Source organism: Crotalus tigris, unplaced genomic scaffold (assembly GCF_016545835.1).
Source record: "Crotalus tigris isolate CLP2741 ecotype Arizona unplaced genomic scaffold, ASM1654583v1 scf7180000018397.643900, whole genome shotgun sequence".
Classification (NCBI taxonomy): Eukaryota; Metazoa; Chordata; class Lepidosauria; order Squamata; family Viperidae; genus Crotalus; species Crotalus tigris.
This window is the reverse complement of record NW_024096982.1, coordinates 369,957-392,835: the sequence shown is the minus strand read 5'-3', so window position 1 is coordinate 392,835 and position 22,879 is coordinate 369,957. Positions and strand designations below refer to the sequence as shown.

Sequence of the window (22,879 nt, the reverse complement as noted above, 5' to 3'; positions counted from 1 at the left end):
AGTAAATAATTTATTATGGAATCAGGCCATTGACTCCCTCAGTTATTTGCACTATGAATAAACTTCATTTTTATATTTGACATGTAGAATCTGCTAAGTAGGAGATTACTAACTCTTAAGTATCTTGAAATATTTATGTGAATTAGTGTGGCTAATTGTTGCTAGGTGATCAGAGGTTAAGGCAAACATGTCAAGCATAAGGCCTGCAGGCCAGATGTGGCCCGTGATGGACCTGGTTCCAGTGAGGAATCGGCCTCTGTCGCCCTGGACTGGCTGGGCACCCCTCCTGGGCACGCGCACAGGAGGCAGCAAGCACACGGGGGCCAGCAGTGCCCAGCAGCAGCTGTAGCCCGCTAGCCCCTTAGCTAGTGCACTCCGGAATCCTGCAGCCTACGCAGCATAGGTGGGTCTAAGAGTTGCGGGTGCCAGATAGGCCCACCAAGCAGCAGGCAGAGGCACGGGGGGGGGAAGGCACGCAATCCGGGCAGCTGCCCCTGTCGCCCAGGGCCCCAGGCAGCTTGGACTGTTGTCCCGGGGACTCTGGCACAGCCTGAGAGGGACGGTGAGAGTCCTCCAATGGACCAGGGCCCAGTGCATACCCCTGTCCTGTCCCCATCTGCCGGAGACCTGTAGAACCCCAGCCAGCACCCCCACAGCCCCCCTGACATGAGCAACTTGAACCAGCCACGTCCACCTGGCTACGCCCTCCCACTCGGCTGCACCCACCCAGCCACAGCCACCTCCCCCCCACCCCGAGGGCAACCACAATGCTGATGCGATCCTTAGTGAAATTTGAGTTTCACTCCCCTAGGCCAGGGCTTTTCAACCAGTGGTATGGGTACCACCTGCGGTACATTGGCACCTGGCAGGTGGTACGCGACCATCCTAGAAAAGTGGGAGCGGGGGAGGGGAATGAACTGAACTAGTGGCAGCACTGCACAAGCCTGAGCGAGAGATGGCTGGAGCTGCAGGGCTGTCAGGGCTCAGTGGAAGCACCAGGATCAGTGTTGCTTTCCAGCTGATCGGCACTTCTTCGGGGCTGTCAGGGCTCAGTGGAAGCGCCAGGATCAGTGCCAGCTGGAGCGTGGCGCTGATCCTGGCGCTTCTGAGCCCAGAAGAAGCGCCAATCAGCTAGAATGTTGCAGCATCTCCAGGGGCTTGTGATTTACATTCAGATGCTTGACAACTGATTCATATTTATGACGGTCACAGTGTCCCAGGGTCATGTGAAGTGACCAAAATCTGCTGCAAATACCCAGCAGACGGGGAATAAAAACCAACCTCCCCTCCGCTGCCAATCCTCAACAGAAATGCTCACAAAAATGAAAACCTCGGACAGGAGGAAGAGCGCCACTGGGCGGGCAGGCAGGTGTCTTGCTTGGCTGTGGCTTGGGGAGCACTTTTTTCAGTGCCATTGTAACTTCGAACAATCACTAAGTGAACTGTTGTAAGTCGAGGACTACCTATACTCTATCACTTTTTTCTTTTTTTTTTTTTTTGGGTCATCAAGTTTTTGACACCTTGCTAGGTGACTGGTGGTACCTGGATGTTACCATATCCTAAAAATGATACAATGGGTGAAAAAGTTGAAAAGCCCTGCCCTAGGCTAAGAAGAGAATTTAGAAATATTAATCAAATTTATATGGCCACCCATCTCATGGAAAGTGACTACAACAATCCAATAAAATAATATAAAGCAAATATAAAATAATTATTACTTGGAACCATTATAAACTATTAAAAACATTAAAAGTATAAAAGAATAACTTACGTATATAAAATATACATATGTACTTTATATTTCCTAAACAATGGTCACATGCCATGCACATTTTCACTTTGTTTGTTATGCTGCCCATCTTCCCTATAACTTGACTCTGGGTGGTTATTTGTATAATTTAGCCATGCATCTCTTTGTTCCATTATATTTTAAATTATTTCTTTAAAAAGAGATAGGGTCGCAGTGAGCAGACTCAGAGAAAATTAATCTGATTAAATTTAAAATTAATTAAAATTGACTATACTACTTTTTTGGAATCTCAATGTAACAGACATTATATGCAGACAAAATTTAAATGACATCTTCATGAAAATGATATAAATTGATAGTTATCTTTTGTGTAGTGCCATCACTCAAAAGATGTAAACCACCACTATAATGCCCTTCTTTATTTAGCAGCCATTCATGAATAGCAAATATTTCTTCCCTTTAATTGGTTCATTAAACTAAGATTTCCATGTAATACGATTAGTTCCTTTGTGTTTAATATTTTTCCTGTCACAGAGTAAAAAAATGTAACATAGTAGTTCATATTAGTGTAGAGCCACTTCTGTGTAGTAGTTTAGATGCTGGACTAGAAAACAGAAGACTCTGGATTTTAGTCCTGCCTTATGCATGAAAAATCAGGGGGGTGTGACTTGGGCCAGTCACTCTCGGCCCAACCTACCTCATAGGGTTATTGTGGGGAACAGGAGAAAGGAAAGAATATTAGGTAATTTGCTCCCTTTGAGCTACTGATAAAGGCAAGATACAATCTAATAATATTCAAGGGGTTGTGGAGCTCACTTAAAATTTTGGTGTTTTCGTTGGTACTTTGGAGACTTTGGTTGACATGTCTTGGTTGTCTCCAAATATATGTAGAAAAACTGATCTAAATATAAATCACATTGAATCATGGTTTGCTTTACTTGTTTTTTGAAACAAGCTTTTGAAGTTGTTTCACAGCTGTAATCTGAAGAATGAAGGACAGGTAGAAGGGATTATAGATTGTAAAAAAGGTGGGGAGAGAAGGTGTAGTTGTTAATTGTCTAATATCCTTGACAATCTTTTAAGCTGTCATTTATATAAAAATTTTTTGGGAAAAGCCAAAATTGGTGGATGCATCCAAGTTAGCGGGTGCGCGCGCGCGCGCACACACACACACACACACACACACACACACACACACACACAGAGAGAGAGAGAGAGAGAGAGAGAGAGAGAGAGAGAGAGAGAGAGAGAGAGAGACGATACTTCTATAATTAAGTATAGTTTTTTAAGACTTTGTATTTTGGAGGTCTCACAGATTCTTTTAATTATATCCAATTTACAACTATTCCTACTACTGGTACTCCAGCTACCATTTAGGAGTTCAATACTTCTATTCCTTGAGACAATTATCTCTATCTAAGACAGTGTTTCTCAACCTTGACAATTTTAAGGCATGTGGACTTCAACTCCCAGAATTCCACAGCCAGCATTGCTGGCTGTGGAATTCTGGGAGTTGAAGTCCACATGCCTTAAAATTGTCAAGGTTGAGGAACACTGATCTAAGAGCTTTGCTCCCACACAACACTACCAGCTATCTCTCAGCACAGCTTTTACAGCCAAGGTTGCGGTTCTGACTGGGGAGAGGGCTTAAAGAGACAGGATTATAGCAGCACAGGTGCTGTCCATTTCTGCTCAGCCTAGTATCTCACAAGAGGTTCTCAAGCATTAGCTTTTTATATAAGGATGGGATGCTGCCAGACTTTATTTCCCATTGATTGCTCTTGTACTCTTTCAGGCAATACTGAGGCTGCAGAGGATTGTACTAAACAATATGAAGCAATGTATTCATCTTGTGAATTGTCAAGAAACAGTTCATGTGCTGAGGAATCAGCTGCTAATGGTCTGGTCTTAGCACATGAGGAACTTGGATATCCACTCTATGATGTTTCGGGTAAATAACCTACATTGTGAAAATCTACATTGATCAAAACTAGAAATAGCGACAAAATGTTATTCAGAATGCATTGATTAATTATGCAGTATATTACATAGGTTCTGAATAGTACATACACACTATACCTTCAGTACCAGTTATGTATAGTACACGAGGTTATTGGTATCTCAGAGCTTGGATAGTGGCAGTAGGGGTTTATTTTTCTACATCCACCTAGTATAGTTGTCTAAAATGGTGATTCCTTAATATTTTGGTAGAATTTGGAAAAGGGGTGTTATATGTTATATTTAGTAGTTATTCAGAAGACAATTGACAGACCAGAAAAAATATTCCTGAGACTCCAGAAAGAGCAACATTCTGATGAAAAATATCCACGAGGGTATCAGTGCTATTAATTTAACCAAGATTCGTGCAATACTATATGTATGTGAAGATAACCTTCGAAGAAGGACTGTTGTTTATTTGCAGGATCCAATTTGGGTCAGTCATCAGGACCAGAGGATCAGAGGCTTAGTCTTCTAAACCTGAGGATGGGGGCTCCAGCAAGAGTCTGAAAGACAAAACTCCTGGTCCCGGTGACCAACCCAGCTTGGATCCTGCAACATTATCCTGGGACACGTGTATTCGCCTTCATTTGTATTTATTTTGTTATTTCTGTCAAGACTGTAGGGCAACATTTGACTCATCTTAGATTGTCAATATTTAGAATAAAACTTGAGATAGATGCTGATTTCTTCATTTAAGAAATGAAACCATTGTATAGAGTAATATTCATAATAGCGGTTATGAAAAAAGTTCATATGGTAGTTGGTTGCAAACCGAGTGTATTGCAGTAGGGCTGCGAAAAGAATATAGTTTGAGAAGCATAGTTCCCAAATAATATTTAATAGTTCTACATTTTGTTATTTTTATTAGGTCCCAAAATAGGCAGTAGTTTCCCAGTTCTGTACTATAAAGGAATTCTGGAGAAACTGGATCAATTAAGAAAGGGGCAGCAGGGATGATTAGGGAACTAGATTCTAATTGCTATGAGGAGAGAGGGAAGGACCTAAGTTAATTAAGTCTTGAGAAGAAAAGACTAGACATACAATACTGCCTAGATTTCTGAAAGTATGTTACACAGATTAAGATTGTGATCCTCTTATGTGAGAATTTGTTACAAGAAGGTAGATTTCAGTTCAGTGTTAAAAGTGTATTAATAGTGAAAACAATTGATAAATGGAATCAATTGCCCAAGGAAGAGGTGGGATCCACTTCAGGGAATGTAGTGGAGATATTCTGTATATATTCTGAGGTAGAGTTCTTTCAATTGTTTTCTTTTGAAAAGAGATACGAAGGAAGAATATTGCAGCTTTGAAAGCACACAAACATTTTTTAAAGTGTTAAAATTTCAGTCCCCACCCCAAACACCATGTTTAAGGGTTTTAATGAAAAGTTGAAAATTATAATTTAGTTTCCCAGGCAAGACAAGGTCCTGTTTTGCTTCTCTTCTTTTAAATGTTTTTTAAAGGATACTAGATTGAAAATAATTTCAATACAAATGGCTTGTTTTTTCATGCTTCATTTACTATTAAACCCAATCTATATTTTTTATTTCTTCTTTGATAGCTTGATGTCCTAATTCAGTTTTGTGCCATAGTCTTGTTTTGCATTATTTGTGCTTATGTAACAACAAAATGGAAAGCTTGTTTAATTCTATTGTTTATGTGTAAATTGCATGTAAGGTTTTCTTCCAGGTGATAATTGTTTTTTTCTTCTTCAAAACATTTGAACTAGTATCTAAAGGCAAATAGACTATTACAAGTATTTGTGGGTTATAGATTTCTGATAAAAATATTTTTATATTATCTTTATCGCTATCACATTAGTTCTAATTTGTTTATAGACCTTAACTGACAGCAGCAATCCTATAAAGAATTTTTCAATGCAGTTGATATTAATAGAACAACCCTTTATTCAAAATATACCTAGAACACCATAAATACTACAAACCAATGTTGTGTACTTAATAAAGTTTTAAAAGAAGCAACAGTAATTACTATATGGAATTGGGTATGTCTAGTCTAATGAAGAGAAGGACGAGGAGTGACATGATAGCAGTGTTCCATGTCAGGGGCTGCCACAAAGAAGAAGGAGTCAAGCTACTCTCCAAAGCGCCTGAAGGCAGTACAAGAAGCCACGGATGGAAACTAATCAAGGAGAGAAGCAACCTAGAACTAAGGAGAAACTTCCTGACAGTTAGAACAATTAACCAGTGGAACAACCTGCCTCCAGAAGCAGTGAATGCTCCAACACTGGAAGTTTTCAAGAAGAGAGTGGGCAGCCATTTGTCTGAAATGGTATAGGGGTTGGGCTAGTAGACCTCCAAGGTCCCTTCCAACTCTATTATTATTATTATTGTTATATGCAATTACAAATAACTGAATGCAGCCCAGGTATTGGGGATTTGATACCATTTGTTAATTTGGTGTTCTTAATAAATCTGCCCTACTGCTGTCCTACCAGTCCTCCATTAAGAACAAGACTTTTTTGGCTACTGATATCATTTGATCCAACATTGCTGAAAGAAGAAAGGAAGTAAAATTAGGGAATTCTTAGAAAGCAGAGGCTTTGGGAACTCAGCCTCTGCTTTCTAAGAATTCCCTAATTTTGGGAACTCAGCCTCTGCTTTCTAAGAATTCCCTAATTTTCAACACCATATTCTCAGAAGGGTGTTAGGAGCTAGGAGGAAGTGAGTTACAACTGCTTTCTGTCAGTAGGGATAAAAACTGAATCTAAGTTCCTGGTTTTAGACAATATATTCTTGGAATTCTTTTCTCAGGTGAAGGCAACCCTGTCATTTCTACAGAAGATTTAAAAGAATGCTTGAAGAAACAATTAGAGTTCTGTTTCTCACGGTATTGTGCCTTTTGATTATATTAGTATATTCATGAGCTTAGTTTGAGCTAAATAGAGTCACTTGGCATACTTTGTGGACATTTATAAGGAATTAATTTGAAAATTTAATGACAGATGTCTCTAGAGCAGGGGTGTCAAACTGCCGGCCCACAGGCTGGACGCGTCATGAAACCACACCCACCCCATTGCCAGCAATAGGGGAAAAGTTCTGATACGTCGCACGACGTCACGTGCTGTCGCGAATTTGACATGTCTGCTCTATAGGCTCTCAGTGCTAATAATAAGATCTAGATCAGTGGTTCTCAACCTGTGGGTCGGGACCCCATTTGGGGTCGAATGACCATTTCACGGGGGTCGCCAAACCATGCTGTCCGCCATTTTTTCCCCCTTTCCCTAGCTGTCCTCCTCCCTCTTATTGGTGGCCACACCCACTTGGGGGTCACCACAACATGGGGAACTGTATTATGGGGTCACGGCAGTAGAAAGGTTGAGAACCACTGATCTAGATGTAGTTGCAAAGTCAGATTGAGGTAAAAACATCTCAATTAAAATACCCTGAAATAAAATAGAGAAATAGTTTATTTTTCTAATAACTGTCCATGCTTTCTTAGGGATAAATAAGTGAATACTTGAATTCTAAATACAGTTGCCAAAGATGTTCAAAGTAAAACCTCAATTTGCTGGACTGGGATGTAATGGGGTTCACATGGAACAGACCAAATTCCATTGCAGTTTACATAATTGGTATAATTATATCATGATCCAAATTATTTGCATAATTTCACATTATTAATAATCTAAAATGCATACTTTTTGTTGCTGTGTTAATATACTCTGATATAGTTAATTCAGAGAAATAACGGACTCCCTTTCCATCCATTTTTTTCTTAAAACTAGATTTTGCTGCAAGCTAGTCAGCAATGATATCCATAATTTAGTGTTTGGCAAGCATTAATAAATACCCAAATCAGCTTGGAACAATCTGGGTGATGTAAAGTGGGAGCAAAGATATTCTTGAAATGTTTACAGCCGTCTACTTCTATACCTTAAATCTGAAACTATTTTTCAGTGATAATATCAGATTATATTGCTGTGGTGATTCTTTAATTTGGGAATATGATTAGGATTTTGTTTAAAAATAGCACATCCTTTAAAAGTAGCTGGGTTGTATTATTAACTACTTAAACTGTTTCTGGGGTTAGTAGCTTTATTTTATTTTTTTGAAAAGAAAATAATATTTGTTTTTTAAAAAGTTCCGTAAAATGTTTACTAACTTTTTTCTAGTGAGAATCTATCCAAGGATCTTTACTTGATGTCTCAGATGGACAGTGATCAATTTATTCCAATATGGACTATTGCCAATATGGAAGGAATTAAGAAACTGACAACCAATATGGATCTTATTGTGGAAGTACTAAGAGGTATGTCAAAAATATTTAACATATTTGTTACCTTTACCTATACAGGTAACCCCCAAGTTATGAGCATTCCTTAGTGAATGTTTGAAGTTACACTATAAATGCCTCCTAGTGTTTATGAAAAAGTCCCGAAATCACAAATGTTGCCACCCTTACGAATGACCCAGTAGCATTGCAACTTCACCCTGGCTATTCCCTCCCCCCTCCTGGGTCTTCCTAGGCACTAGGCTTATGGATACTTAATTTGCGAAGATAGAGAGATACATCACTTTCTTGGCTGTTCCGCTGCTTCCTTCGATGTGTTTGCAGAGAATGGAGATCTAAAGTAACGCAAGATCACATGAAATCTCACGCTACTGATCTTGCGTGATCTCACAGTAATGTAGGCTTCTGTTCTCTGCAACAGAGAAGGAATGGAAGCTGGGGAGAACAAATCTCCCGAGGTATGCAAAAATCTCTCCTGGCCTCCGTTCTGGACCTTGGAGGCTTGGAGGAGGCCTCCAAGGCCCAGAACAGACCTCCAGAAGCACCTGGCTGCTGCCCACGGCCTCCATTCTGAGGCTTGGAGGTCCTTTCCAGGCCACTGCCGCCCAGAAAGGACACTAGGGGACACTTCAGTGGGTCTCCAAAGGCCTGTTTTGGGCCTCAGAGGCCACCTCCAGGCCGCAGAGGCCATGGGCAGTGGCCACATGCTTCCAGATATCCTCCTCGGAGGCCTCCCTCTACTCTTACCAGGAGCAGTGAAAGAAACGGAGAGGAGACAGATCTTCATAAGGTAAGTGATCTGGCACGGCAGGATGGGGGGGAGTAATTGTGGGCCCCCAGGGGAGGGAGCATGAAGTATTTCAGTGGGTCGGGAGGCCTTGGGTAGTCTGAAGATAACTAAGCCCCCCCCTCATGGCCTTTCCCACTCTGATACCTCACGTTCTCTTAACAAGCTGTTAAATTAACAAATGTGTGGGTAAAAGCTGGGAGTGAATCGTGTTCATGGTATGAGATTCACTGCTACAAATATTCTAGTAATGAATGGAATGGGCAGGCTCTATTACATTCATAACTCAAGGACTACCTGTATTTGATATATATCTCATTTCTGTGTGAATTCTATATAATTAGTATTCTATATGAAGCTCTTATCCTGACCTTGTTATTACATAGAAATGGATATAGAGGTAGTCCTTGTTTAACAACTACAGTTGGGACCAGTTATTCTGTATTTTCCTTTTCCTCTCTCACCCTCCTTTGGAATGATCACTCTGGCACTGGGATTATTAACAAGAAGGGAATTGATGTTTTTATTTACTTTCTTTGACAAAAAGGGGATGACAAAAAACAGGTCAGGTACAAGAGAGACTAACTAAATATTGGTTGCCCTCTCCCTTCCCCATTTAACCAATCTCTGCTCTACCAAGGTGAGAAAAAAGGGGGGGGGAAGCAATCTTTTTGGTACCTGGCCTATTTTTTCTCTCCACTCCCCTGCAAAGCAAAGAGATTGGAGAGAAAGGGATTACGTGAGAGCAGACATACTGGACTGTATGTACTCAGAATTGGCACCAGTGCATTCTTTTCAGTATGTATTCTCCATTGTGTAATTCTAACCCTCTTGTAGTCCTTTCTTCTCCCATCTCTCTGGAGGTTAAAAAAAAAAAAAGGTAAAGGTATCCTAGATGTTATTCTGCTAGTTATTGCAGACTATAGGAGACAGTGCTGATTTCTACTTCAAGGCTATTGAGCCAGTGTTGTCTGAAGAGATTTCCATGGTCATGTGGCCGAGCATGACATTACAGAACACTATTATCTCTCTGGAAGTGGGGAGGGAAATGAAATCAACAGCTCAGGCACAGGATCACATATACTGACTATAATAGCAGTCATGTGACTGAGGCATGCTCTGAAAGTCATAAATGCAGGCATTGGTTGTAAAACTACTTTTTTATCACTATCCTAACTTTGAATGGTTGCTGAATGAGGCAAATGATAAGTGAGGCCTACTTTGACTTACAACCAATCATGTAACACTTCCAGTTGTTATAAAACGTCCCTCCACCAATAATGGCTGCATCTTGAGTAGTTGACAATTTCTTTGTACATATGACTGTTTGCCAAGTGCCCTTTGATCACGTGATTGCCATTTGCAATTTTTTCTGCCAGCTTCCCTAGAAAATCAGTAGAGAGAAACAGAACTCCTTCAGCAGGGTGGAGAAATGAAGCTTAGGTCCCAAAGGTTCATGCTCCATTCCCACAGCCCACCAGAGAAGTTCTCTTCCACACACACAGGAGAGGTGAATTTCATCATGGTGCAAAAATGGAGCGTAGATCCTGAAGGTCCAAGCTGCGTTCAGCCCACCAGAGCAGTTTTCTTCCATGCACGAGGGAGCTAATCCCAGCAAGCAGTTCTTTTGCTCTGCTTAATGACTGCAACTAGGAATGCTGGGATTGCAGTTGTTGAGTAAAGCAGTCACATGGGCTTCTTGCTTAACTGCATTGCTGAGTGACTGAGATTCTGGTCCCTATCCAGGTAATAAATTGAAGTTGATGTATTTTCTAAAACAACCTGAAACTTTGACCAGTACAGAGCATTATTCCCATAAATACAAAATAGTACTTTAGTGGCATACATAAAATCTTTTGTGCCAGATGATGACACTATAATAGAAGAATGAGCAGAGTTGTATACATCGAATACTAAACAGTGACCAAATAAGCATATTGTTTTAGACTAAGTTGAAATTTGAAGAAAGAGATTTTCATCCTGCTTTCTCAGTTTATTTTCAATAAACAAGAGTTTTGTTTCGTTTAATTTAGCTTCTCCTATAGTCCAAGTGGATGAGCAAGGAGAGAAAGTTAGACCAAATCATAAGCGTTGCATTATTATCCTTCGTGAGATCCCTGAAACCACACCAGTAGAGGTAAGTGTCTTTTAAAATTTATTACAAATATGGTAATATGAACACAAGTTCATTTGAAGGATAATAACCAGTAGGCTAAAGTAGTGTTTATATTTGATACAAGTTTGCAACTGACAGATGATAATGTATTTGAGCTACATCTTGGTTTTGAGCCAGAGATTTGAGAGTACAAATATTTGGCTATGATTGTACTTTTAAAATATCTGTATTGTTTACTGCATTCTTATAGCAAGCATTCTCATGTAATGGCCTTTTAAAAAGGTATCACATCAGCATTGCTAGTTGTAAAGAATGATGACTTTTTCTTAGCTGTGAATAGAGTAATTTTTTAAAAACTAAAAATTAAAATAAAAACAGTAATTTTCAAGCGATTGTTGCAGAAATTAAAATCCCCTCCAGCTTGGATAGGATTTTTTTAAACATAATTGTTAACATAATTCACTGAAATAGTTTTTATATATTTAATCCAGGAGGTAAAAGCACTGTTTAAGAATGAAAGCTGCCCCAAAGTTATAAGTTGTGAATTTGCTCACAATAACAACTGGTACATTACATTCCAGTCAGATACTGACGCGCAGCAGGTAAGAATATTGTGCGTTCTAAATTTCATTGCACTAATGAATTCTACTTTTTTCTGGTGTCTCAGATAAGTCAAAGCATTTTGGAATTCCTGATTTTAAATATATTAATTTAATAAAAATAGATTGTATTTATAAATTCAAAAACATAGGCAGAGTGACAGCACCAGGAAATTGATCTTAATAAAGCATATGACAGAATTACTTTCTTAAGACTATGAGTAAATGACCTACTCTTAACCAGTAGCACATATGCAAACATGTTCTTGCTATCTTCCCCTTCAAGCATGTTCTTGTACAGTTAATCTGAAAGTGGTTGGAAATATTTTAGTGTTCGATCTCTTCAGAAGTTTTTTTATTAAACAGGCACATTGAATTTTAGACTCTTTCAGCATTTCTATAGACTGCTGCTCTTCAAATTAGGTTCATAAGATTTCTGCAGCTCTACAGATGTGCTGGTATTTGCAGCTTTGAAAATGAAATTATTTAAAATTTGGTCAAATCAAGATTTTTGTTAAACCAAACAAAACAAAACTCCTTTTTCTTGGAAATTTCTTTGCTGTATTAAGAATCCTGTTTGATGTGACCTGTTATATTTTGTGCTTTCTTTGAATCTCACTAATGGGTTTAGGTCTGTATATAATTTCATTCTGGAATTTTCTTTAGTTTAGTTGAAAAGTAGTAGCCTAAACTATATATTTAGAACCAAGTTCACCAAAATTCTGATTTTTGTTATTCTGATGACCTTGTGAGGATCTTTTGCTTTACATTTTGATCTGAAATTTTTCTTCCATTCTCTAAAAGCAAGCAAAATAATCTGTGTTAAGACCTGTAGTTTTAAATGGATTTTTGGTTATCTCTTTTAGCCCCCAAATATCTAATTTTGCTTTGGAGAAATCATGCTCCTTGTCAGAATTGCTTATTACAGACATACAGAATCAATTACTTTGACTCTATTCCTGGTTATTTAATCTTTTATCTTATTTCATTCTTCGACAAAGTAATTAAACTAACAGACCAGTGAAATATTGTAGATATAGTATACTTAGACTTCAGTAAGGCATTTGATGAAGTAGAGCACAACCTACTCCTTGGTAAGCTAGAAAAAGGTGGAATAGACAACATCACCACCAGATGGATCTGTAACTGGCTTACAAACCATACTCAACGAGTAGTCCTCAACAGTACTACATCCACATGGAGAGAAGTAAACAGTGGGATACCATAAGATTCCGTCTTAGGCCCAGTACTCTTCAATATCTTCATCAATGACTTAGATGAGGGAATTGAAGGGGAACTCATCAAATCTGTAGATGATACCAACCTGGCAGGAGCAGCCAACACCCCAGAAGACAGAGTATCCAAAAAGATCTTGGCAAACTTGAACAATGAGCTCTATCCAACAAAATGAGTTTCAGTATGGAGAAAAATAAAGTTTTACATTTAGGCAGGAAAAATCAAAGGTACAAATACAGATTGGGCAAGACCTGGTTTAAAAACAGTAACTGTGTGAGGGACCTTGGACTCCTAGTGGACGATCACTTAACTATGAGCCAGCACTGTGCAGGAGCAGCAGCCAAAAAAGCTAATACAATCCTGGGTTGTATAAACAAGCTCATGCGAGGTATTAGTACCGCTTTATAAAACCCTAGTAAGGCCACATCTGGAATACTGCAGCCAATTTTGGTTACCATATTAAAAAAAAAAGATGTTGAGAGTTTGGAAAAAATTCAGAGAACAGCAACTAAGATGATCAAAGGCCTGGAGACTAAAACATATGAAGAACGGCTGCGGGACTTGGGTTTGGCTAGTCTAAAAAGAAGAAGAAATAAGGGAGACATGATAGCAATATTCCAGTATTTGAGGGGCTGCCACAAAGAAGAGGCGGTCACTTTATTCACCAAAGCACCAGAGGGCAGAACAAGAAACAATGGTTGGAAACTGATCAAAAAGAGGAGCAACCTGGAATTAACAAGAAGCTTCCTGACATTGAGGACAATTAACCAGTGGAATAGCTTGCCCCCAGAAATCGTAGGCGCTCCGTCACTGGGGATTTTTAAAAAGAGGCTAGACAGTTACTTATTTGAGATGGTATAGGTTCTCCTGCTTGAGCAGGGGGCTGTACTAGAAGACCTCCAAGGTCCCTTCCAGGTCTATTCTATTCTAGTTTACAGAGTTCCAACCTCCGCTGATTCATACCTACTTCCAATTTCACCAAAATCATGTAAAATGGTAAAGAATTTGAAATCGTAAATTGTCTGCACTCCATTTGGGCCATACTATCCAAGCCTAGCAACTGATTGCAGCCCATTAATTGTTGTTTAATCCTACCTAAGACTTCTTGATACCATCTATCCAAGCAAAAAATCTATTTCTTCCACTTTCAGTATTCCAAAAGCTAAGGACATTGATGATTGTAAGCAGCTAGGTGATTGTAAAGAATCAGTAAATGGCAGAAGATGTGCCACCACACACATTGGTGTTTTCCAAAAGCCCAAATGAAATTCTTCCTGTCCAATGATGACAGCTCTTCCACTTTCTTTAGCCCCCAAGTTCCCAGCAAGAACAGCTTGTGTTCATCTGAAAGGTGAAATCGGAACTCCCCAGCAGGTTGGTGTTGAGAGAGACTCTACTCAGAGGACTTTAACATGCCTGAATGTCAGACCATATATACAACTTACATGTAAAATGTAATGTATCACCCATTCAGCTTGGTTAGACATTGTGTATTCAATCTCAGACACAATGCTGGTTCTTCCTTTGGCAAAATTGTGCTTTCCTTTGCCCTCCCCTCTGCCATCGGATAAGCTCTCTAATCTCCATTGCTCAGTTAGAGAAAATTCCAGAACTTTCAGATGCATTCATTTTGGTGACATTGATTTGCAGTTAAAGTAAGCTAGCTGATGTTTTATCATTTATCTGTATATTGTTTTGCACAGGTCTTTACTTCTGGGATGTGATTTAAAGAGAATTACTGTTTGTTTTTTAAAGAAAAATCTATGGATGATTTTTGAGAAAAAAATTGTTTCAAAAAATATGGGAAAGCAAGTTGGTGTATATTTTTTTTAATGCTTTAATAAATACAACAAAGTTGAAATGTTGCAAAAGTAACAGAAGAGCGCTGTAGAGTTACTTATATTTCAGCTTGAAATCGATCCTGGAAGTTCTTTAATGTTTTTAAAAATCCTGTTACACTGATCTGTCATTGGATATTTTTATATCTATACAGGCTTTTAAATATTTACGGGAAGAAGTAAAAACCTTTCAGGGCAAGCCAATAATGGTAAGCTTTATTCTCGCATGTATACCTCAAGTTATAGTTTAATACTTAAACAGTAAGTTATACTCATAACTTAATCACTATTAGATTTTCATTAATATCATCATAATAACCTTTATGATTATTTTTCTACAGGGTGTCATAGATATAATATTCCGAAGGACTAACTTTAGTTCAGGTTTAATTCAAAGTTAACCTTGTTAGGGTTAACTATGAATAAGACTACAAAGGATTATTTCTCACATAATTTTGTGGCAAGAGTAATGTTGTCACGGTAGAACCTTGATAAAAATTGAACATGGGGAGAGAGTAAAAAATCTTTGTTCCAGACACTTTAGATTTTAATTTGATTTTGTTCCAAAGAATTTTAATTTAGAACAATTAATCAGTGGAACAACCTGTGAGCAGGAAGTTGGGCTAGGTGACTCCAAGGTCCCTTCTAACATTATTATTAATATTAATAATATTATTATTGCAATGATTGAAAAGTGTATCTATTAAACTGAACTGCAATTGCTCCCAAGATATTCTGCAAATAGCTTAGGAAAGAATGTAATTGGGTTGCAGAAATAGTCAAGAATTAATTTGAATTGCCATTTTTAACTGCAAATCCTAAAATTTTAACAAAAGTAAAAGTTACAGACTAACCTGTTAGGAAACTGATGAAATACAAATAATAACATTTGTGTCCTGTAACAGTCTTTATACCTGGTATGATAAATATAGCCAAGTTTAAATTTCTTATACAGGCCAGGATAAAAGCCATCAACACATTTTTTGCAAAGAATGGTTACCGGGGAGTGGATTCCAGCGTTTATGTTCAACCTGTTCAAACACAAGCACAGTTTGCCTCACCACTGTTCATGCAGCCTATATACAGTCCTCAACAGTACTCCATCTATAGTATTGTGCCTCAGACATGGTCTCCAAACCCTGCACCTTATTTTGAAACACCATTGGTAAGTACTTAACGTTTGCGCTTTGCAGTATTTGCTTTACTTCAAAAGATACATCTATGTGTTAAACATTACCAAGTCCCCTGTCGTATAATAACATAATTTGACCCTCATACAGCATTTAATTGATGTTTGAATTGCATATTGTATTTTTTGTGGCTTGGGAGAGAGAGAACTGATAATTTCAGAGATTATACACAGTCATTTAAATTCCAGATAGAAAATATTTATGCTTATAGCTAAATGGGGTTTCCAGAAGTGTTGAACTATATTAGATTGGCAGTGCAAACTAGTTGGCAGACAAAAGCTTTTTTTACAAATTCAGGATGCTACCCTGAAACTAAAATATAGTAGCATAAATTAATCATGATCAAATATATAAAATAACTATTTTTACTACAGGTAGTCCTCGACCTACAACAGTTCATTTAGTGAGTGTTCAAAGTTACAACAGCACTGAAAAATGTGACTTATGACCATTATTCAAAGTTGCAACCTTTGCAGCATCACCATGATCATGTGATCAAAATTCAGATGCTTGTCAACTGGTTCCTACTGCGTTTTCCTGAAAATAATTGCCACCCGAAAATAAGCCCTAAACCAATTTTTACACGAGTGCCCAATATAATCCCTACCCCCAAAATAAGCCCTACTTATTGCCCTGCCCACTCCATTGCACCTGGTTGCACGAGGTGGGAAAGGCGCACAGGTAAAAATCAAGCTAGATTGGGGGTGGGGGTGGGGGTGGAGCTGCCCCATGCACCCCACATCCACTTACCTTAGGACAGTTGTAGCCAGGTCACCCATGCCCCGATCCCTGCCTCACAGGCCCACTTCTTCGGCAGCTGCTCGTCACTGCTTGTGTGCGTCAACCCCGGCTTCCATTTTGCCGGCAGAGGCCTTCTTGAAAGGCCTCTGCAGCCAAGAAATGAACTCAGGATTGACACACACTGTGCCTCCCCCCTCCGGCTCTGTTTCACCATCAGAAGCCTTCGGAAAGGCCTCTGCAGCCGAGAAATGAGCTCCAGATTAATCTGTGTGGCATCCCCAGCCTCCGTTTTGTCATCAGGCCTTTCCACGCGTATCAATCTGGAGCTCATTTCTCAGCTGCAGAGGCCTTTCCTGAAGGCCTCTGAGGGAGAAATGGAGGCTGGGGCCGACCGGTACGAGCGGTTGCAGAAGAGGTGGGCCGGCGAGGCAGGTGTCGGGACGTGAGATGCCTGGCTGCGGCAGTCCTACGGTAAGTGGGTAGGACATCCCCTGAAAATATCTGTTTTGGAGGCAAAAAAAAAAATAGACCAGGTCTTATTTTCGGGGAAACAGTACTTACAACTGTTGCTGTCTCCCGAGGTCATGGGATCCCCTTTGCAACCTTCTGAAAGCAAAGTCAATGGGAAGCTAGATCCAATTAACTACCAGGTTACTATCTTATCAACTGCAGTGATTCACTTAATTATGACAAGAAGTGGTAAAATAGGGCAAAATTCACTTAACAAATTCTCACTTAACAGAAATTTTGGGTTTATGGTCGTAAGTCGAGGACTATCTGTACTGGCAGAACTCTAATAGAAAATAAAGTCAGATCTTTATTAATAGTGAATATAATGAAATGCAGTTTGCATTGTCCTAATTTTATATTTTTGAATTGTTTAAATATTGGAACTCGACAGGGTTGTTGATTCCAAAACAAAAGCTTGTGTTTCATGAGCAGGTGTTTATTTCAAATGATAATCTGGTTTGTAGTTATCTTTTGACTACACTGTTATATCAATATTATTTTAAAAATACTTTCAAAAGTAATTAATTGGAGGACACCTCCAACCAATGTATAGGCATCCAATTCTATATTGTTAACAACAATTATTCTGGAAATTATACAGGTGTAATGGAAAGAGGTAGTCCTTGATTTTGACTGTAATGGAGCCTGGAATTTATGTTGTAAGTTATGACAGTCAAGCCTCTCGCGTGACCAACTCAAATGTATGGTCTTTCTTGCAGCAGTCTTTATGCTAATGCTGTGGTCATAAAATGAATCCATTCATTCCTATGGGCAGTTTTTGCTAGAAACTAGCAAAAACATAGTAAATTGCAGTCATATGACTGTGGAATGCTGTAACTGGCAATAAAGGTGCACCGGTTTCCAAGTGCCTGAAATTTGATCATGTGACCATGGTGGGAATACGCTGTCAGAATTCCAGAACTGGATCATAAGTAGCTTTTGGAAGATTCTATCGTAATCGTGACTATTCATTAAGCAAGGGCTGCCTGTACTTCCTTGGTTTTAGATGTGCATCTGTTAAAATTACAGTTCTGAGAATTTGTATTCAGTTATTTGTTTGCAGTGAATCTCATGATATATGTCATGCTTACTTCAGGCTCCGTTTCCGAATGGTGGATTTCTGAATGGCTTCAGTTCACCAGGTTCATACAAGACAAATACTGCAGCATTGAGTATAGGTCGCCCATTCCATAGAAATCGGTAAGGAAAGTTGGTGCCAATATTTTGGGAAAGTAGATTCCTGTGTTGATGTTGGACAGCAACCAAACTGGTTGAATAAAAGTGTGGTTATTTTATCCATGCTCATATGTGAATTCCTGTCAACTCCTGCTTCAGTTTTATATGTGCATTATATTTTCTTCAGTTTTATATTTATCTAAAAGTAGTTTTGTTAAAATCTACGGGAAATTTAGTTGGATTTTGAACACTGCCAGCTGCAAAAAAAGGCCCTTTGTTTTGGATTTTTTTTAGTCTGCAAAATGCGTTTGATGAGAAGAATCATTTTTAACTTACTCATGGCAATATTTTGGTCTACATTTGTTTTAATCTAAAACTAACTTCATTTCTTTTTAGTTAATTTCATTATGGTAGTTATGATACCCAAATCATTCTTTTCTTTTTAAACATGTTCTGACAACAGGTCATTTTAAGAAAATATTTTTGAAACATTTTTTCTCAAACTGAAAATTCTTCATTTGGTAATTGCTTATAGAATTTGTTTTCTTATTTTCCCCAAGAAGTAAATTTTCACAGCCATGCTAATTATTTGTTGCATTATTTTGTAACCTTAACAGTTTAACAAAATTGTGGTATCATTGAGACAGGATGATGCAGAAACAGAATGAATAGATAAATGAGTGGTGGCAGAAAGAAAATAACATCAGTTCTTTTACAAACTGTCTTTGAGTTGTAAAAGAACTTCAGTAAAGCAGTTAGAAACCTGTGCTCACATTTTTCAGTTTGAAATTGCAATACATAAGCTTGACAGTTCCCTACCATGTATATCATTGAAATTTAATCATAGAATTGCTTGTTTTGGACCAAGAGTTTGGTGGATTGGGGCAGGAGGGAATCCCAGAATGTGCCAAATAGGTATGTTAAACTTTGGGGAGACAAATATTCCTGCAATATTATAAGGTCAAAGCACATTTTAAAAAAGTCTGCCCTTGACAGCTTGGCAGAGTTTTCTTCCTTTCTTTCTTTCTTTTTTTTTTTTTAGTGCAGTGATGTGCTATTTCAGATCTGCTTAAGAATCCTTGATAAAGGATTGGAACTCTGCATTGGATCTTACTAAGGAGGAAGAAATAGATTTGTTTTGTTTTATCCTATGTATACAAAGTCCTCAACTTACGAGCACAGTTGAGCCCAAAATTTCTGTTGCTAATGAGATATGCGTTGAGTAAGTTTTGCCTCATTTTACAAACTTCCTTGCCACAGTTGTTAAATGAATCACTGTGGTTATTAAGTTAGTAACACTGTTATGTGAATCTGGTTTTCCCATTCACATTGCTTGTGAGAAGTTTGCAATAGGTGATCGCATAACCTCAGGACACTGCAAATGTCATAAATATGTGCCAATTGCCAAACGCCCATATTTTTATCACGTGACCATGGGAATGCTACAATGGTCATGTGAAAAATGTATAACATTTTGTCAGTGCTGTAGTAACTTCAAACGGTCACTAAACGAATGGTTGTAAGTCGAGGACTACCTGTTGGTATCAATCAACAGTAAGTTTCATATTATTATACCACCAAATAGGGATAGTGGGAAGGTAAATACAGATCCTTGGTTGTCTAAAATTTAGATGGCTGTCCAACCTCCATATATGAAAAAAGGAACCATTTGATTATTATTCCTTAAATTCAACTCTAACTAGAAGAAGAAAAGAAAATGAAAATGAAATAAATGTGAGAATATTTATTTGAATTTAAGAAAGGACTGGACAAGATTGTAAGCCAAAGGGGAGAGACTTTATGTAATATGAAAATGTGATATTGCATACCTGTATGGTCATGTCTTTCTCCTCCTAAGTATACGCTCTGTGTAATCTCTTTAACATCCATAGCAATACACTTGCCATCCATATACAGTCTTGTTTTACTTGGTTGAAGAGTTGTAACTTAAAGTGCATTACTTAGGTGCAAGAAAGAATTTTTTTGACGGGAAGCATTTTTGGAAATTGTTAGATTTACTGAATATTGTTCTGTTTTTACTGAAAACTCATCTGTATTTTATGATTCTTGTCTATTCATATGATACTGGTTTTATTGATATCTATCTTTCTATCTGTGTTAGTATTAAGTTAGTAATACATTTATAAATTAACTAGGGAAGAGTTGTGGTTGGATAATACCATTTAGGAATTGATTTGGAGAAATGTGCTTGCCAGTTCTTGACAAACAGATCTACCGGTATGTAGTTAACAATCAGCAAAAAAGTGTTGCCACATTTCCTTGGTTCTTAGAACATCAACTTCCTCTGAGGTCTTTAGGGAAATTGATGTGTGTTGTGGCAAGAATTTATATATTCACTTTTTTTATGTGTCAATCCAGTGTGAAGGCTCATTTCCGGTTGTCAAATAGTTCAGAACGCTCATCAGAAGGACCCGCCACACTCAGTGCTGTTTCACTAGGTGATGGACACTTGCATAGAACCACTTTACGAAATTTTCAGCCAGAGCGACAAGCAAGTACACTATCAGGACATCAAGAGCCCAGCTACACACAGAAGGAGTCTCAAATTACTCATGTAGAACAAAATGGTGATTATGGCATGGGAAGAGGCAGGTAAGGTCTTCGTATGATTATGTCATTAATGTCATTAATGCATATGACATAATAAACATAAAACATACTCACAGAAGCTTTTCTTTGCTAACTTGCAGAAGAAACATTTTCAGAGGTCGGAGGAGACGGGATGATGAAAGGCTATCAGTAAGTGTTCACTTTTACTGCAGGCATGTCAGTCACCAGCTATTGAGAATGTTAGTGTGGTCTTTTGGTGCTAGAAGACCATGCTAACGTGAGAATTGTATGTGAATTTTAAAAAATGCATTACAGTGTAAAAGATTTTGCACTATAAACTGGACTACAATAAATATTCAGGAAATGAAACTAACTTTCAGAAGTATCACATATCTTATTTTTTTTCCTGTTTGTTAAATGTTCATTTATATGGCTGCAGAAGCATTATCACAGGACTTTTCAACCAGTGGTATGGGTACCACATGTGGTACATTGGCACCTGGCAGGTGGTACGCGACCATCCTAGTAAAGTGGTAGTGGGGGAGGGGAATGAGCTGAACCGGTGGTAGCAGCGCACAAGCCTAAGTGAGAGACATTGGTCATGTGAAGTGATCAAAACCTGCTGCAAATATCCAGCAGACGGGGGGAATAAAAACCAACTCCCCCTCCGCTGCCAATCCTCAACAGAAACATTTACAACAATGAAAACCTTGGACAGGAGGAAGGGTGTCGCCGGGTGGGCAGGCAGCTGTCTTGTTCGGCTGTGGCTTGGGGGGCACTTTTTTCAGTGCCATTGTAACTTCGAACAGTCACTAAGCGAGCTGTTGTAAGTTGAGGACTACCTGTACTTTATCACTTTTTTTTCCTTTTTGGGGGGGTCATCAAGTTTTTGACACCTTGTTAGGCGACTGGTGGTACTCGGATATTGCCATATCTTAAAAGTGGTACAGTGGGTGAAAAGATTGAAAAGCCCTTCATTATCACTCAAGCAATGAAATCCATCTTATATGTGTTTGAAGTTATGATGGAACCCCCGCCAGGTTCTTATGACCTTATTTTGAAGTTACCATATCTGCATGTACACACAGACAGCACACACACCCTGTGGCCACATCATTGTATTTTGAGCACTTGGGAACCACTTCATCTTTACAATCATTTTCAGCATCCCTAGGTCATGCAATCACAGTTTTTTATGGTTTTTGCAGCTTCCATTGTTTTACTTGTGATTTCCACCAAAAAAACTCCATTCGGTAAACCAGATTATTTTACTGACCATGTTTGCTTAACAGCAGCTTATAACCCTAATTGCATGCTCAATTAAGGTTATAAGTCAAGAATTACCTGTATTCCGTAATGCAGATATAACCATAATACCACACTTAACAGACCTGAGTCGCTCGATGGACAGCATATGAATTTAATAAATAATAAATAAACCAGTGATAGTCTAGAACAAGGGTCCCCAATCTTTCTGGGTTGGCCCGGGGTGGGGGTGGTGGAGGCGATTTTACATGTGTGAGCACATGCACACGCAAAAGGAGTCGCATGTGCACAAACGAGGCTGTGATTGCATGCGCGATGCAAATAGGGCCACAAGCGCCTGGGTGATGTTCGGGTAACGCTAGCGCCTGTGTAATGCAATGCTAGCGCAAGTAGGGATGTTGCACTTGCAGCCACAATAGTACCGACATGCCACGACAATAGTGCAAGTGGGGTGCCTCATAGTGACACTAGTGCCTGCAAGATGCTTATGGCATTGCAAGCGCCTGCAAGACTGCACGACACTAGCATGTGTGGGGAGTGCACTTATGGCAACGCTAGCTCCCGCCTGACGCTCACGGCATTGCTAGCCGCCCCATGCAACATTGTGACTCTAGTGCGAATGGGAGGATGCGAGCGCACACACACGTGTGCTGGCCAGCCACTCACGTGGCCCAAGGGCCAACAGCCCATGGCCAGTTAGTGGGCCGCAGACCACAAGTTGGTGACCCGTGGTCTAGAATCAGTTTCTAAGCACCAGCAATTTCTACCTAAGCTCTCATCAAAAGAACTGAGGCTTTATGTAATTGTAAGAAGAGTTATAGCCAGGCAAAATAAGTTGCTTTGG

General features: G+C 39.0%; 1 protein-coding gene across 2 annotated transcripts in view; it reads left to right on the top strand.

Annotated features, from left to right (window-relative positions):
• LARP4 (La ribonucleoprotein 4) overlaps window positions 1-22,879 on the top strand; it is a 42,025-nt gene that overhangs the window by 8,049 nt on the left and 11,097 nt on the right. For both annotated transcript variants that reach the window (XM_039352037.1, XM_039352036.1), the window contains 10 exons: window positions 3,546-3,701; window positions 6,526-6,601; window positions 7,887-8,023; window positions 10,826-10,929; window positions 11,400-11,510; window positions 14,737-14,790; window positions 15,537-15,746; window positions 18,119-18,222; window positions 20,578-20,811; window positions 20,910-20,958. In XM_039352037.1, the coding sequence (XP_039207971.1) occupies window positions 3,546-3,701; window positions 6,526-6,601; window positions 7,887-8,023; window positions 10,826-10,929; window positions 11,400-11,510; window positions 14,737-14,790; window positions 15,537-15,746; window positions 18,119-18,222; window positions 20,578-20,811; window positions 20,910-20,958 (1,235 nt within the window). The remainder of the gene's footprint in view (window positions 1-3,545; window positions 3,702-6,525; window positions 6,602-7,886; window positions 8,024-10,825; window positions 10,930-11,399; window positions 11,511-14,736; window positions 14,791-15,536; window positions 15,747-18,118; window positions 18,223-20,577; window positions 20,812-20,909; window positions 20,959-22,879) is intronic.